This window comes from Molossus molossus, unplaced genomic scaffold (genome assembly GCF_014108415.1).
Source record: "Molossus molossus isolate mMolMol1 unplaced genomic scaffold, mMolMol1.p scaffold_m16_p_5, whole genome shotgun sequence".
NCBI lineage: Eukaryota > Metazoa > Chordata > Mammalia > Chiroptera > Molossidae > Molossus > Molossus molossus.
The window spans coordinates 26,113,550-26,131,104 of record NW_023425388.1 but is presented as its reverse complement, the minus strand read 5'-3'; the positions used below and the strand labels follow the sequence as shown (position 1 = coordinate 26,131,104).

At 44.5% G+C, this 17,555-nt stretch overlaps 1 protein-coding gene across 1 annotated transcript in view; it reads right to left on the bottom strand.

The window, feature by feature from the left end:
- The window catches only part of KCNAB1 (potassium voltage-gated channel subfamily A member regulatory beta subunit 1), a 327,016-nt gene that overhangs the window by 56,279 nt on the left and 253,182 nt on the right, over positions 1-17,555 (bottom strand). Inside the window, exons 3-7 of the mRNA XM_036242904.1 lie at positions 16,028-16,065; positions 10,608-10,687; positions 8,388-8,432; positions 4,038-4,082; positions 1,931-1,974 (exon numbers count right to left, since the gene is read on the bottom strand). Coding sequence (XP_036098797.1) covers positions 1,931-1,974; positions 4,038-4,082; positions 8,388-8,432; positions 10,608-10,687; positions 16,028-16,065 — 252 coding nt within the window. The remainder of the gene's footprint in view (positions 1-1,930; positions 1,975-4,037; positions 4,083-8,387; positions 8,433-10,607; positions 10,688-16,027; positions 16,066-17,555) is intronic.

Below are 17,555 nucleotides of genomic sequence, written 5' to 3'. Positions count from 1 at the left end.
AAATGCAGGCTTAGTGAGGTTAAGGAATTTTCACAAAGTCCCCCAGCTCATAAATGGCAGAGTTGGAACTCAAACCAATGTTTGTCTGATTTAAAAACCAAAATGCCAACAGATACATTAAAAATTAATTAGTGAGAATTACCAAACTCAAACAAAAACTTTGGAAACAACAATTGAATATAATTATCACTGTTAAAATAATATGTGTAGCTTACTCCCACTGGTTTACTACATATGTTCTTGTGTTTATAAGAGGGTTGTATAGATAGAGAAGTCAGTGTAACTACAGGGAGAAGTTGAGAAGGACATGCACCAGACTGTCAAACTCCGGAGTCAGATGAGGTGAGTAAAGGGAGGACTTGACTTCTTCATCTATTTTTGTTTTTGAAGTGGTGGGATTACAGTATATTTCATAAATGAAATTAGTTTTAAACAGGACAAAAATCATCTGTCTCAATGCTAATTTATGAACCTAAAGTTATAAAATCTTGGACTTTTATGAAATAGTTCATGAACTATTTTTTTTGGTATGTGCCCCTAGCAGGAACTGAACCCGGGACTCTCTGGTCCGCAGGCCAATGCTCCAACCGCTGAGCCAAACTGGCCAGATGTTGAAAATGTATGGCAGCCCCTTTTAACTTTTTTTTTTTAATTGCAAAAGGTATAAGTGTAAATTTTATAATATATAGACAAGGCATAAATAAAAATTCCTAGCAATTCTCATAATCTTCCCAGTGAAGTAGAGTGGTAACACTCCACCATGTAATGGTTCTTGCAGACTGTTTTAGTTCCTGCTTATTTCTAAGTTATACAAACATCGAAAAAGCTATGGCACTGTGAGTCAATCACCCAGTGGCAATTTTCTACACACTTTTTTCTATGCATATATACTTTTTAAAATATATACTTTTTAAAAAAGTATAGGAATCTTAATGTTTGTCTACACAAAAACTAGTATACAAATGTTTATAGCAGCACTATTCATATAACAGTCAAAAAGTGAAAACAACCCAAGTGTCCATCAACTGATGAATGGATAAAGAAAATAGGGTATAGTTTATACAATGAAATTTTATTTGGCAATAAAAAGGAATGAAGTACTGACACATGCTACAACGTGATGAACATTATGCTAAGAGAAAAAAGCCAGTCACAAAATATCACATATTGTAGGATCTCATTTATAAGAAATGTCCAGAACTGGCAAATCTATAGAGATGAAAGTAGAGTAGTGTTGCTTGGGGCTGTGAGAGAGGGTAAGGAAGGGATGAGAAGTGACTACTAGTGAGTACGAGGTTTCATTTTGGGGAAATGAAAATGTTTTAAAATCAAATTATGGTGGTGATTGCACAACTCTATACTCAGAACTAATGAATGCATCCACTTTCTTTTAAAAATTTTTTCTTTTATTGATTTTAGAGAGAGAGAAAGGGAGAGGGAGAGAGAGACAGAAACATCGATGAGAGAGAACATCAATCAGCCGCCTCCTACATGGCCCCAACTAGGGATTTGGCCCACAACCTGGGCATGTGCCCTGACCAGGAATTGAACTGGCGACCGCTTGGTGCTAGGTCGATGCTCAACCACTGAGCCACACCTGCTGGGTGAATGGGTACACTTTTATGGCATATAAATTATATCTCAATAAAACTTTTAGAAAGCCTTATGGAAGTGTTTTATGAATGTTAGCATAGATGTAAATTATGAGTTCTAGAAAATTTAGCCTTTTTCTGAATTTTCCTTCTTCCCTCTATATCACTGCACTCCCAACACTCAACCCCAGGAAGAAACTTGGTTGATTGTGGTTCTTTTTATAGAGAATCCCCACCCCCTACCCCTCACCCCGCCCAGTGTTTTGAACCCATTTGGTAGATACCCTTTTTGAATCAGCAGTCCACAGATGTAAATAAAACAAAGCAGCAGTACCTACCTTCGATAATATGTTTTCTTGACAACCCTCTTTCCGTTTCAGCTCTAACAAGAAAAAGAAGCAAATGACTTTGAGTGGGGTGTGCTTTCTTTTATCGCTGTTTCGAAAGTACAGAAGAATAGTCATTCTAGACTGAATTGCTAATTTTATACCCTGTTCTTGGCAAATTCTGCACCACTGTCGGCTGAGGAGAGAAGGCTGGTGGGCAGCACACTGAGCCCCTTTTCTTCAGAGACCCCAGGAGGTGAAGTAACCATGACTGTCAGCACACCATGGTAATAACAACTCAGCCACCCACATCCTGTCCATATATAATTTGACACATGGCTCAGCCTTTCCACCTTGTTCTTATCAATCTCAAGCAAACGCAATGCAACGTAATGCAATACAATACAACACAATGCACTATAAGGCTTGATATACGTTTGTGAACTTACTATCAGATTGCCATATCAGATTGTTGATGTCATAGCTTTTCTGAGAAAGGAAGCGAATTTGAAAGTACCTTTTGACTTTCAAAAGAAATGAACAACGATTGTCTTTTAAAATGAGACCGAACAACTTTTCTTTAAATTAGTATCCTAACAAGACCAGCTTTTAACCAGTACTTTTGCCTTTTCAGATTATTCTCAAACTCTGGCCAATTGGGAAGAAATGTGGTCCTCGAGTTTTACAGTATTGATGAAATACTTCAACATCAATACATTTGCTAATCTTAGTAGTTTACCATTTGTCTTTGGTGATTTTGTATCTTTTATAAGTATATTAGATAATGTATGTAGTACTCTATTACATACTGGTTCTTGCAGATTGTCTTACTTCCTGATTCTTTCTAAACCATAGGCAAGGTTTTGAGCACCGCTGTAAAACACCAAGCAATGGCACCAGGAATCAGAGCACGGACAATGTCAATCTACATTTCTCATAGGCACCGTGTCGCTTTACTTTTATATAGACTACAATGGTAGTACAAATCTAAACTCCATTTCCCTGTTTCACATTGACCATAAGCAGGCTCAACAACAGCTATAAAATATGAGTGTATGTGTGTACGTGTGTGTACACATGTATATTTTGATTATAAGATTTCCAAAACACTGGCCTCTGCCTCCAATTTTTTTTTTTTTTTATCCTCACCCGAGGATATTTTTCCATTTTTTGTTCAGATAGAGTGGGAGGGAGAGAGAGAGAGAGAAACATAGATGTGAAAGGGACACATCGAGTGGCTGCCACCCACACAACCAACCAGGGCCGGGGACAAACTGCAACTGAGATACATGCCCTTCGCGGGAACCAAACCCGGGTCTCTCAGGACTGCAGGCTGACGCTCTAACCGCTGAGCAAAACCAGCCAGGGCCAATTTTGTTTTTAACTATTCCCCACCAATTATAGGAAGGTAAATAAGGTTTTGTTTGTTTTTTGTTAAGAAATCTTTGAGATTTCCATGAAAAGCTATATGGAATAGCTTGCTATATTCCTACATGTCGTGTTAAAGGCCAAGACTTCTAAGTCCTGCTGGATAATGTGAGCACCAGTTCAAACACCAGTAGGTCCATCAGAGACCAGTTCATCCTGGGACATTTGTTGTGCACCCCACACCAGACAGGACTTCCGTTCCTGTGGCCTGGCAGCCAGTGAAATGGGAATCTTTGTGTTATTCTCCCACGAGATGCCCCTTTTGATCAGCACTTTCGGAGACCTCTGCAGAAATGATCCGACTTACACCGGGGACCAGACAAGATATTTTTGTCTTCACATTCCATAGACGTCTCTGAGTGTTGGCAGATTTGAGTAGCTTTTCTTCTGTGATGCTATGTGCTTATTTCCTTTTCCCAAAATTTGAACTCTATTTTGGAAACAGTTCTAAGTATGAGGTTGGTATTTGAAAAATCTCCATGAATCACTTAGTAACAAGTGACCACATGCTTTGCACTAAATTTCTTTGGGAGCATTTTGCTAAAACTGAATCCTAGGCTAATTGCTTATTTCTGTCAAGTGAAAAACAATAATCTTTCTCTCTAAACCAATTGATTTTTGTGTGTTCGCTGTAAAATGGTTGCCTAAAATGATAAAAGCAAGTAGGGAAAAGAAAAATTATTTAACTTACTTTCCACCCCAGTAGAGTTTGGTTGTTATGACCAGGCTGGACCTCCTGTATGTTAAACAGACAAACACACACAGAGAGAAATATTAAATAAATTATTGGTCATTGTACTGAGTCATATTATTATTATAACACCCAAAAATGTATTGTACCTCACATTAAAAAAAATTGATAGAGATAAATTTGTTAATGCATAGCACTAAAATGTAAGAACAAAGAGGAGTTAGTGAGTGGGGACTTGGGGTCAGATCCCAGAGGAAGAGGTTGAGTGGAAGTGACCTTTACCTGGAGGGGCTGAGGAGGTTGAGAGCTGTGACAACAAGCTGGTGAGTGGGTGGGGGCAAAGCGAAGGTAAGTGGTAGACACAGAGGGTCAGAAGGAGTGAAGGAGAAGGAGAAGTGAAAGGACTAATGATGGATAGCTTCAGGATCTCAAACAAATAGCCATCCATGAACACTTGGCATTTGACAGAACCTTGATTGAGCATAAACCTTCCTGGGATTAAGTGCACCCTCAAGGACCCTGGACTAGTGGCTCTGAATTACTACCCTTTCCACCATCACTCTCACAGGCAGGAACTGACTACATGGACATATGAATGATGAAGTAAATTACAATAGTCAATAAGTAGGAATACAGCCCTGGCCGGTTTGGCTCAGTGTTGGAGCGTCGGCCTATTGACCAGAGAGAGAGAGAGAAAAAAAAAAAGTAGAAATACAATTTCTATGAGTATCTTCTTAAATGGAAATGTTATTTTAGGAAAACAGTTAAAAAACCCTTAACTCAAAGTTTTACCACCTTACTCTTAAGGGAATGCAGTGTGGGAATCTTGTCAACAAACACATTACCCTCTCAAAACCACACTCAACAGGAGGAAATGTCATTATGATTGTGGAATGAGAAATCTCTCGAGAACTATGGTTATATAATTTAAAATTGGGAGGCAGATCTTGGTGTAATTTAGTTTCTCCAGGTATGTAATTCAATTGGTCTTGTCTAGAAAAAAAATAATTTGTGATTCAAAGGTTAAGACCAGACTTTGGGACTGTTTGACATAGGCATTTATAATGCATCGGCTGCAGTGGCGCCGCCTCTGGGCCCTCAGGTATAAAAGCCTAGCATGATTAATGATAACCAGTGGGGAACCATGGTGACAAGTCTGACAATTTGGCTGCAACAAGAAAAACTTGTAGAAAATGTTAGCGACTGCATCCCACTGAAGCTAATTCACTGAAAAGTCATTTGAAACACTGTAATGGAAAGTCTACAGATAAAAGCATCTGAAGATTACACACCCCAGAAGAGCTCATCGTCAACCTCGTGATAACTAGTAGTAGTGATCTGCCGTGGGAGGGGGGGACCAGGTCTCCTTTAGAAAACATTTTCAGAGCTTCAACAAAGGGCTGGATGGAATAGTATAAAAAAAAAAACGAATGCAGTCCTCTTGATTATTTGGAACATTTGGACCCGCCAAACTGCACATTCTACCCGGATACTCCCACCATAGACTTAGTGTTCCTCCAAAGTGAGGTTTTCTGTAGAAGGTTTGGCCTGTGTGTGTGCACACTAACATTAACAGACAAACAGCAAGAGTAGACAGCAGCCTGGCACATTCTCACTGACCCCACGGAGGCATTTAGAGTGGGTGGAGAGCGATAGTATGAATGTTTTACTTGGATGTGGCACAGCCTTCTAACGACTTCGGCACACCTTATGTCACTTTATCAACATGACACTTTATGAACAGCTATGACGTCTGTTTTACAGGTGGAAAAATGGAGACTCGAAGAAGTGAAGTCACTTGTCCTGAACAGCAGAGCTAGCGAGTGGTGGCCCTGGGCCTAGATGCCAAGTATGCTCTCAACGAAATTTCTCATTTAGACTCCATGCTATGATGACAGACTTTCTCTTTCACCAGTGTTTTGCGGGCAACGGTGAATGGACCTCAGTATTCTGTGGCCTGATGATAGCTTGAGTTTTTTTTTTTTTTTTGTACAGATAGAGTGGGAGAGAGAGAAAGGAAGGGAGAGAGAGAGAGAAACATCGACGTGAAGGGACACATCGAGTGGCTGCCACCCGCACGACCAACCAGGGCCAGGGCCAAACTGCAACCAAAGTACGTGCCCTTAGCGGGAACCGAACCCGGGTCTCTCTGGACCGCAGGCCGTCGCTCTAACCGCTGAGCCAAACTGGCCAGGGCGATAGCTTGAGTTTTTAGTTGTGAAACTAAAAGGCAGTTTATGAAAGATGCATGTTAATCTGCTTTCTTGTAGGTATACAGTAGGCTCTGCAAACCATGGAGAATGATGGCTAAATGTCCTCTGGGCGTCTAGGGGGACAGAGCCACTGCGCAGACGCTGCCCTCTTTCCTCAGGTGGACTCTGTCAGCCTGCCTCTCGCTGCAGATCTCACTGGACTGCTAGTGGCCTCATCAAGGTCTCTGTCACAGGTTGAACTATGTCCCTCAAAAAGATGTTACTAAAGTCCTAACCCCCAGTACCTCGGAATGTCAGCTGTTTGAACATAGGGTCATTGCACATGTAATTAATTAAATTAAGATGAGGTCATACTGGAGAACAGTGACCCCTTGACCCAATATGACTGGCGTCGTAAGGAGACAGATGCACATGAGGGCAGAGGGCCAGGTGATGACAGAGGCAGATGTCGAAGACCTGCCTGCGTGCCAAGGAATGCCGACTATTGCCAGCAGCTGCCCGAAGCTAGGAAGAGGCCAGGAGGAGTCTACCTAGAGTTTCGGGGGGATGTGGGTCTGCCCAAACCTTGAGTTTGGACTTGTGGCCAGAAGGGTGAGAGAATGCGTGTCTGCTGGTTTAAGCCACTCAGGTCGTGGCGCTTCGTTGTAGCAGCCCCAGGAAATTGATACTGTCCCTATTTGTACAAGGGTAGATGGACCAGCATACTGAGAGGGCATGCAACTCAGGCAGGGTGGGGGCCTGGGTGGGCAGATGAATCTTTTTCCATATTTAACGTTGAATATGGTTCTTTCTGAACATGCCTATATTCCCTGGAGTTGGGGAGGACGAGAAGTGAGAGAGAAAAAGTAGGTCACCAAACTTTATTTGTTGACAGCTTCATCCACTTCTGGTTTTCTATTTCCACGAGGCCTCTTTTCCTACCAAATGTTTCTCTAAGAGTGAGGAGTAAGCAGCCCTGAGACTACGTGGAGCAGTTCTGCCCTTCTAGGTTCCCCTCCAGAGGGAGTTTAAATGCTTTGTGGAGAGGCATAAATAAATCTTGAGCTATATTCTGCAAGAATGTCCCTTTTTCCTAGACCAGCGGTTCTCAACCTGTGGGTCACGACCCCTTTGGGGGTCAAACGACCCTTTCACAGGGGTTGCCTAAGACCATCGGAAAACACATATTTCCAATGGTGATTCATAACAGTAGCAAACTTACATTTATGAAGTAGCAACAAAAATAATTTTGTGGTTGGGGGTCACCACAACATGAAGAACTGTATTGAAGGGTCACGGCATTAGGAAGGTTGAGAACCACTGTCCTAAAGTTATACAAGCTGTGTGTATGTGCAGAGGTGCAGGGTTCTCTGCACAGCTGTCTCACTAATACTATTGAATTGTTATTTATTTGGCTATCAGTGTGATTATACCAGAGCAGAAGAGGACCCCAAACTTGCCCAGTGGTCTTTGTTGGGCTTTGCCTGATTCTGTACTCATGCTGGGGAGGAAGGGGGTATCGGGGCTGACATGCATAGTGACATGGAGGGTGTTATGGCATCCATCATAACCACTGGCTTTGGCTACAGAAGGTGAGGGGATGGGGTGTGACCCCTCAAGGACAGCAGATGAGGTACTTTCTTGAATGCCCAGACAACAAGGCTCCCAGACACGGGAGAGACACTGGGAGATAAGAAGGCTATGGGGTACTTATCCCAAGGGCTTCATATTTCATCATCTCTTTGCATTCAGGTTGTTAATAAAATGAACAATGAACATAAATACATGTGTATAGACAATCACCTTCCTGTCAGCTGGCTTCCTTCACCAAATTACCCTAAGTGGCAGTCAGAAGCCATGAAGATGTCCCTTTCTTTCATTGACAAATACCTCCCGAACATTCTCTCATCCTTGGCTCAACCCCATGGTAATTCATTGTGATTAATGACTAGTCAATACATTTTGAAGCACAAATAATGAACTTGCAGGTATGTATCTTCACACCACTGTAAATAATTTCTTTAGAAGCCAACTAAGAGTTGACTCTTTTTTGGGCAACCTTTTGGTCAGTTTTCATACAATTTTATTTTCCTTTCTCTGATACAAAATCATGCAAGGCTTTTTAAAGGCAAGTAAATGATGATGGTGAATGCATTACCTCCAGCCTTTCTTCTTGATGATGCTCCCCAGAATGACTTCTGCCCTGGAGGGGAAAACAGACCATGTCTTAGGGTACAGTGGCCTGGAAAGGCAAGGGTCGATCCAAAACACCAGAGCCACTCTTTGTTTGAACTCTCAGTGGCTCCACGTCCCGAAAATAGAAGCTGCTCTCGGCTGGCAGCACAGTTTCCGCTGTTTCTGCTGTGCCTGCAGAATCCTGCCCCAGAGCAGTCCAGAGCACCTGCCAAAGCCTGACATGCTGGCAGGGGGCCACCTGTGGTCCTGATGCTAAGGAGCAGCGGAGTCATTTGGCAGTTTGGTTTTTAAACCACTGATCTCATCTGTAAATGTCCTGCTTGGCAGTGTCCGAGGGCAGTCAAGGTTTTCCGTCTATTTGCTAAGGTTTCCAGTTGTGACCCAGGAGGACGATGAGGCTGCACACTGTTTAGACAGACAATATCAACTCCCAGGAGACCTTGCAGGATAAAAGAACCTGTGCATGGGTTTAGATGTCCTAGACATAAGGGCTGCAGTGTTCCAGTCCTGTGTTCCAGTGACAAGCCCTGTCATAGAAGCAGGACATAAGAAAGTATAGTGTCCTTCCTGCACCTAAGGCTGGGTCGCAGAGGTATTCTGAGGACATACCACTGTCTTCTCCCAGCTACCTAGCCCAGCTGGGACCCAAGCTTGAGGAGACAAACTTTCTTCCAGGTCCCTCCCAGTAAGACTGAGAAAGCTTTGCTCTCAGAGGCTTTGTGAATGGGGACATCAATGGAATTAGCACTCTGTCCATTAGGGTCCTATAGATGGGAGTCGTCACTAATCATTATGCGTCTTGACTGAAAGTTCATCTTCGTTGGAGTGGATTTGGGAGCCTGGCACAAGCCATGAGGCAGTTAGCTATGGAGCATGTCTCAAACAGACACGTGCTGAATGTTACTCAGTGTTCTTCCTTCCGCCCCTTCTGTCTCTCTGATGACTGCCTTTTGCAACTTTGCTTTTTACAGTGGGAACCTATCTCAGTTACACACTGACAGTCAGAAATGAACCAGGACTGATAATTCTTCACAATAGGAACACAAACACAACTCTAACAGACCTATTCCCCACTCCCCCCTTTTTCAACCTTAGCCCCATTTTCTCTCCTTGGACTCAACAGAAAACATCAGGGCTGTGGGCTCTGAACCCCCTTGATGGTCCTTGGACACAGACCTGCCCTTGAAAAGGAGGAAACCTACACCGGGCCAGTGTACCAGGCAATGGTGAACCTGATTCAGCAAGTGCAGCATTTTGATTGTAATTCTCCCCTGGAGCAGGGTGGGGTGGGGGTGGGGAATTAGGCTGGCAGGTGATCATGCACCACAACCCTGTCAGAAAATTGCAGAGCGGCTCAAGCAGCTGTCCAGCTATTTAGTACCTTTCAGTTCTTGGAGCAGTGTCCATGTTCACAGTAGGAGGCCAAGGTGTTCCTGTTCTGTTCTGAAATGTGCTTTCACACTGCATCCTGGAGGACATGGGCCTTGGGGCTCTCCTGAAGGCACATTGCCCATGTGCTCTGATTTAGCAGTGAGCCCTGTCCTAGAGCCCTAACCTGCCGTCGGTCCTACAGGAAGGTTGTAGCTGGATGTGACTTCCCCAGCAAAAGGAGCGAGGCCTCTTTGCAGCCCTGTCTGTCCTCAGAGTGGGGTCTGAAATGCCCTCGTAAAAGCTATTGGATGTCTTGGCATCTTTAGGGATTCCTCCTTAGTCTCTGATCTACCCGTAATGCTGCGTGGAACGGGAAAGTCAGTTCCTGCTTCCCTGCGGGGAGGCCGGCCCAGTTTCCCTCAGGGCTGGAGGCACTGTGAGGCGTGGTTCTGAAATCACAAGACTAGCTTTTGAACGACCACATTGGAATTTGCTCGCTTATTTGCTCACTCATATATGGAACTAATCTTTATTGATCTCCTCTGCCACCACTCGACCCAGCCACCCTGCCCTCATGCAGACCACAGAAATTCCTTCCAGTCCACTTGTCATACAGGGACCAGAGGTGGGGAGGTTGGCAGAGGGGGTCAGTCTCCCTGAGACCTGCCGGCGGTGGTGGAGAGAGGGAGAAGAACAGAGCCAGAATGCCCGGGAAGGGCAGACCCTTCTCGTCAGCACGCCAGCAATGTTTTGGGCAGAGTCTTTTGGTTCTAGAAATGTCACCTGGGGGCACGGGCAGGCACCGACTTACTTCCCAGCGGCATAGACCTCGGCAGTGTCGAAGAGGTTAACTCCGCTTTCGTAGGCGATCGTCATCAGCCGCTCAGCAACCTGCAAGGGGACGACAGAGGCGGTCAGAAAAGCCAAATGCTTCCGAAAGCCAAGCAGTTCTGATTCCTTTCGTGGTCTTTAAGAAAACCAGAATTTCCCTAACCACTCCTTGTTTTTCTCAGCTGTAGCAAAGAAAGCAAGCAGTTCGATCCGCGAGCATCCGTAGGGTGCATGTGTCCTCCCCTCCGGCACGGACGGCGCCGAGGATTTCCCTCAGCGCCTGGACAGGGCAGCCGGCAGGAGCGCAGCGAGGTGGACAGATTGCTTGTCACTCTTCCTGAAGGCCTGGGCCTGGTTTGACAATCTCTTTGGCACCCTAATCTCTCTGACGCAGAGGATAGTTTGTTTTGCGGCGATTCCATTTCTTCTTTCTCCAAGCCAGTAGGTTGCAGCACTTGGGTGACAGGTGACTTAAAAGTTCGGGCCTCTGCCCGGGAGGGTGTGGCTCAGTGGACTGAGCGTGGTCCCATGGACTGAGAGGTCCCGGTTCAATTCCTGGTCAGAGCATAGGCCCGGGTTGCCGGCTCGATCCCCAGTAGGGGGCGTGCGGGAGTGGCCAATCGATGTTCTCTCTCATGGATGTTTCCATCTCTCTCTCCCTTCCTCTCTCTCTGAAAAATCAATAAACACATATTAAAAAGTTTTAAAAAATAAGTTTGGGCCTGCCTGGCTGGTGTGGCTCAGTGGTTGAGCGTAGACCCATGTACCAACAGGTCGCCAGTTCGATTCCTGGTCAAGACACATGCCCAGATTGTAGGCCTGATCCCCGTGGGGGGCATGCAGGAGGCAGCCAATCAACGTTCAAAACATTTATAATTTAAATAAGTTTGGGCCTTTTTTCCTCAAAGCTTAGAAGACCGTTTTGATGAACCAAAGATTAGACAGAACTGTGACCATTTAACTCAGCAAAACCCCAGACACCACCAGAATGGCCAGCTGGCCAAATCCACTGGACCCGCAGAGGAGGAGGAGCACAGAGACCCAGCTCCTCGCTGTCAGCCTGCAAACAGATCTGCAGGTGTCTGTCCCCTCCTTTGTGTGCTGAGTGCGGGTGCAGGTGTGCTGACAGTGTGGGGATCGCTGCAAACACCTGCTGGGGGGAGGACAGCCACAGAGGAACAGCGAGAAAGAGCAGAGGAGAGGGGCCATGTTTTCATTGAAATTTATTAATCAGTTGGGAAATTACACACCTCACAGATAATTAAAATGGATTTTCCCATTATGTTTTTGATTGTGAGCTGAAGTTGCTTCATCAACATTTCAAGATAAACTATTTTCCTGTTTTTAAAATTGGCTGACCAGGAAAATTATTAGGCTAGCAAAATGAAGTCCCTATAAATCTTTTAGAAAAACAGCAGCAGAAGTACTAATACTTCTTTTAATTTGGTACCATTATGACATGTACCCCAAGTAGAGATTAAAGGTTAAGACAAGCCCTGGCCAGTTTTGCTCAATGGTTAGAGCATCGGCCCATGGACCAAAGAGTCGCGGGTTTGATTCTGGCCAAGGGCACGGGCCTCGGTTGCGGTTTGTCCCAGGCCCTGGTCGGGATCCTGCTGCAGGCAACCAATGGATGTGTCTCTCTCACGTCGGTGTGCTCGCTCTCCTCCTCCTCTCCCTCCCTTTCATTCTATCTAAAGATAAATGGAAAAAATATTCTCAGGTGAGGATTAAAAAAAAAAAAAAGTTAAGACAAGCATAATTTTTTCCATCATGACTGTTTTGTGTTTAAAAAATTATTGTGCTTGTAGTATAACATTATCCTTGAGCTTTGTCACAGGGCATACTGGTGGATTATTGTTGGGAAATGTACATAATGAGTCATAGAGAGATTTCATTTTTTATCCTCACCTGAGGACATTTTTCCTTTTTTTTTTTTTTTTTTGTTCAGATAGAGTGGGAGAGAGAGAGAGAGAGAAACATCGACATGAAAGGGACACATCGAGTGGCTGCCACCCGCATGACCAACCAGGGCCAGGGACAAACTGCAACCGAGTACGCGCCCTTAGCGGGAACCAAACCTGGGTCTCTCTGGACCGCAGGCCGACGCTCTAACCACTGAGAAAAACTGGCCAGGGCTCAGAGAGAGATTTTAAGACAACATGGAGAATCCCAGGTGGGGAGTTGTACTAAATGATTGCTGAGATGTTTCCCAACCATAGCATTTGGAGACCTCGATGTGGAATAATGAAATCTCTGAACCAAGTCAGAAGACCAGCTTCTGGTCTTCAGTGTACTACTTAGTAGATAAATACACTTGGGCGAGTCATTGGACCTCTGTATATTTCTGCACAGTGAGAGTGATCTGCCCAGGTGCCCCATGGAGCCCAGTGGCCCAGAGAAGTCTTACCCCCTTTCTTCCCAGGAGTTAGTATTCTAAGTGAGGCCCAGGATCCCTAAGCTCTCTTGCTGCCTGAGGATGAAGTTCACACACACAGGAATACAGGGCCCAGAGAGCCACTGGGAAACGAAGTGGGGGCCACTGACTGGGTCAGTCCTGGAGCTTGCTCTTCTAGTGTGAAAGTCAAAATCATTCTTTCCTTTATTGGTTAAACCAATTTGAGTTGTGTTTATTGTTACCTGCAATTGAAGGAACCCTAACTAACTTACAGATGAGAAAAAGTAAGTAAAACTCTGAAAATTAAGGGCTATAAGATGATAATACACTCTTACCATTACTTTAAAATATTATTATAGGAATAACACCTATTTTGGTTTTATAATGAAGCCAAATGATCTTTGGGAGTTATCTCATTTCGTGTGGGAATCCTTTTGATAATATCCCTGTCAAGTGCCTATTCAATATATGGTTGAACTCCCCTACTAACGGGGACATCATCACTTCCAGAGGCAGCACATAATGATGTGGTCATCCAGGATCCCATGTTTGTATTTACTTTGTGCTGAGCTCATCTGAAGACAGAAAAATTGGGGAAATCTGGGGAGGTGAATTTGTTGCTACTGGCTTGCATTTTTGCCACGTAGAGATATTTGCGCTCAAGCCAGTCAGCCACTGGTGTGACTGGTCTACCTGTGCCCCCCTTCCTTCTTGCCGGCATCCTCCCTGCAGGGTCTGGGGGGAAGCCACAGTAGTTATTTGTCTGATCCGCATCTGAGGTGAGAGCTGCTCCAGCCACTCATGACAACTTTATTGTGCCATTTTTAGAATCATAATTCTGAAATGATTCATGTCGGAGCCAGCCCCGCGACTCTGACCGGGCAAGCGGGGCCCACTGCGGCAGGGTGGCAAGTGCTGGGAAGGGCAGGGCAAAGATAAAGGGGAAATCGATGGGCTTACAGTTGGCCCCTCTGCTCTGATAAGGAAGATATTTTTGTCTTTTCCCTTCCAAGCACCAAACCAGACAGTAGAAGGTTATGCACATCCTGGATAGGATGGATTATTAACTTTATACCTCCTTCCCTACTTGTCACCTGTTTTGTATTTAAGTCTGCAGTCAGTGCTCTGCTACCTGTGAACCTGCCTCTGTGCCTCCTCCACACACCCTACCTGATGCCAGTCAGAGGGCCCTGTAGTGGACCCTGTGATGGCACCCAGGTCCTCCTTCAGAACTGAAGACATATTCCTGTAGCTGCTTAGGAACCCTGGCCTTCAAACGATCAGCCCTCTCTGGAAATTGCACTTGGCTAAAGAGAGTCGCCTAGCCCAAGCTTCTGCTCAGACATGATAGTAAGAACTACCTTTACAAGGGGCTCGTTCTGGGCCAGGCACTGGGCTCAGCACTTCATGGGCATCATCTCATTAATCTCAGCTGGGATCTTGCTGAGTAGGGGCTGTCATCTGCGTGGACATCGCAACTGTTAGTAAATGTAAATCTTAGTAAGTCTAGTTAATCAGTGGCAGAGTGGGCTGATCCCACTGAGTGTATCCACTCAGAGCACCATCCCTGACTCAGTGGTGCCAGGCAAGGAAGGATGGTAGGGCCTGGAGGGCATTGCCAGCTTAGCTCACTTATGTCATAAAGATATTCTTTTAAAAAATAATTTTCCAATTACAATTTACATTCAATATTATTTTGTGTTAGTTTCAGGGCCACAGCATAGGGGTTAGGGCATTATATACTTTACAAAGTGGTCCCCCTGCTATTTCCTGTACCCACCTGGCACCATACATAGTTATTAAAATATTATTGACTATATTCCCTATGTTGCTTTTTCATCCCCATGACTATTTTAAAAAATTTGTTTTTCCTGTATTGATTTTAGAGAGAGAGGACGTGAGAGGGAGAGAGAGACAGAAACATCGATGAGAGAGAACATCGAATGGCCGCCTCCTGCATGCCCCCCACTGGGGATCAGGCCCACAACCTGGGCATGTACCCTGACAGGGAATTGAACCAGCGACCTCTTGGTGCATGGGTCGACACTCAACCACTGAGCCACACTGGCCAGACTCCCTGTGACTATTTTGTAACTACCAGTTTGCAGTTCTTAATCCCTTCACCTTTTTCACCCAGTCCCCCAGTCCCTGTCCCCTCTGGCAAACATCAGTTTATTCTCTGTATCCAGGAGTCTGTTTCAGTGTGTTTTTAAAAATTATTTTGTTCTTTAGAGTCCACATGCGAGTGAAATCACATGTTATTTGTCTTTCTCTGACTTAACATAACATCCTCTAGGTCCATCCATGCTGGATTGGATTTCACGTGAAAGTATTCTTAAATGCAATGATAAGACTATCACTTTGATAAGTACTGTTTTTGAACTGTAAACGAAAATTCAAAGGAATTTATTGAGTGTCCGCCACCTACTAGTCAAACGGCTATATAAGTGTCTTACAGGCATAACACAAGAGTATGTGGATAAGAAGTTAATTCTTTCTATAGACCTTGAAGGTCCACATTGTTATCCTATTTTACATAGAGAAAGGAAACTCAGAGTGATTGGATTGACTTATCCAAGCTGGGGTGACTAACAGTCCTGGTTTGCCCAAGACTGAGAGACCCCAAGCTAAAATGAGAAAGTCCATATCAACTGGGGCCAGCTTGGTCACTCTAGGTGGAGCTGAAACAAACAAACAAACAAACAAACAAACAAAAACGACAGCAATAAAATCTTTATAAAGTGACTAATATTCATTCCATACTGTTTCCTTCTCTATCTACTGAGCCTGCACATATAATACAGTCTCAAGGGTTAATAGTCTAAATGTGAAAAACACAAGAAACAAGATAACATTGAAAATAATCTTTGAATCAATCGTAGCCATTTCCCGTGATTAAAACATCATCTTGTAAAAGGCCAGAATCAGAGGAAGAAATTTCTGTTGAAGAGCTCTCTCTGCATGCTCTTCGCGTAGCATGATGGGACATAAAAGTAACTTACCTCGTCAGAAATTTGACCTCCAAATGTCACCCATGTTCCTAGAAAAGAATAAAATTTGCACATTACTTATAATCATTTTCCTAATATCGTGTATGATGAGAGAAAACATGTTTTCTTACAAGACTATTTCAACAGGTTGTTCACGAAGGTACCTGGAGGAGGGAAACTTGGGGGCTGAAGCCCAGCCCGTCCTCACCGTCACCAAAGTTGTCCAACAGGAGTCTGCACCCCCTGGAGGAAAGGATGCCTTTCTTCATTCCTAGGCACCATCTATGCTGAGAGCCACCCAGTTTACACAGTGCTTTTCGTCTGACAGAGGACCGTGAACGCTAGTGTGCAGGAAGGCAGTTCACCATGCCTGCTCTGGCTACACACCCGTTCTTGCTCCCACTTAGCCAAGGGGCCACCAGTTCTGAAAGCAACAGTAAAATCTTGGGTTATGTTTCTTTCCTTCATTGTCTTCAACAATTGACTCTGTTTTGTATTCCCTATTACCTTTCAAAAGGACCCCACTTCCAAACCCCAGGACGTGACACACCTTCTCTGTTGTGACCTGCTACTCCAGAATGGAAATCTCCATTGCTTTGGGGCTGGGAGTGGAGGCAGTATGGAGTGAAGATTGGGAAGGCAAGGGAGAGGCATGACCAGCAGCCAGGTTGCCTTTGGAAAGCAGGGGGGAAGCAGACACTGCATGGGCTCGTGCCACTTTAGTCTACAGTCTTTTCATTCATTCCTTCCCTCCTCCATTCACTTTTTTTTGAGCCCTAATTACATGCCAGCAGAAGCATTGCACCTAAGTGCTAGGGACAATGAGGTGATTGATCACTTTCTTTCTCCCATAGTTTACAATACTTGACTGAGGCAAACACAAGGCAGTAGGGGAAGGGGCACTTAAAAAAGACTTCTAGAAGAAGTGACACTTTGGTTGAATAGCAAAGGAGGTAACTGGATGAAGAAGGAAGGGACAGGCATTCAGATATAGGTAACAGCACAGGCAAGGCAAGGAGGTAGAAAACTTGAGAATGTGCTGATGAGCTGTGATGTGGGCCACTGGCCCAGGGAGGCATCGTGACGCAGAGAGAGAGGGGTGGCAGCAGTGACAGCAGCCTGGGCACAATTCATTTTTGTGGGAGTGGACAAAGAAACACTGTTAGCATATATCATAATAACAGTCATAGCTACCATTAATGGAACACCTTCCAAATGTCAACAGTTTGCAGAGAAATTTGCATACTTTCATCTCTAATCGTTTTGACAAACTTACAAGGCAATTTTATTATTCCTATTTCCAAATGAGGGGTCTAACATCAACCAACCAATAAATGGAATACCCAGGACTCCCCACACACACCTAACTTCAAGAAGGGTATCAGTTCCATTGCATCTCGCTGCCTCTACAATCTTTCCCGATTAATTATGGCCCTAGCATTTCATACTCCACAGAATGTCGATGTAATTGTGCCTTTTCTCCTAGTTCCCAGAGACAAAAACAGAGGTAAAGTAGAGATGATTTCACTGTTATACTCTA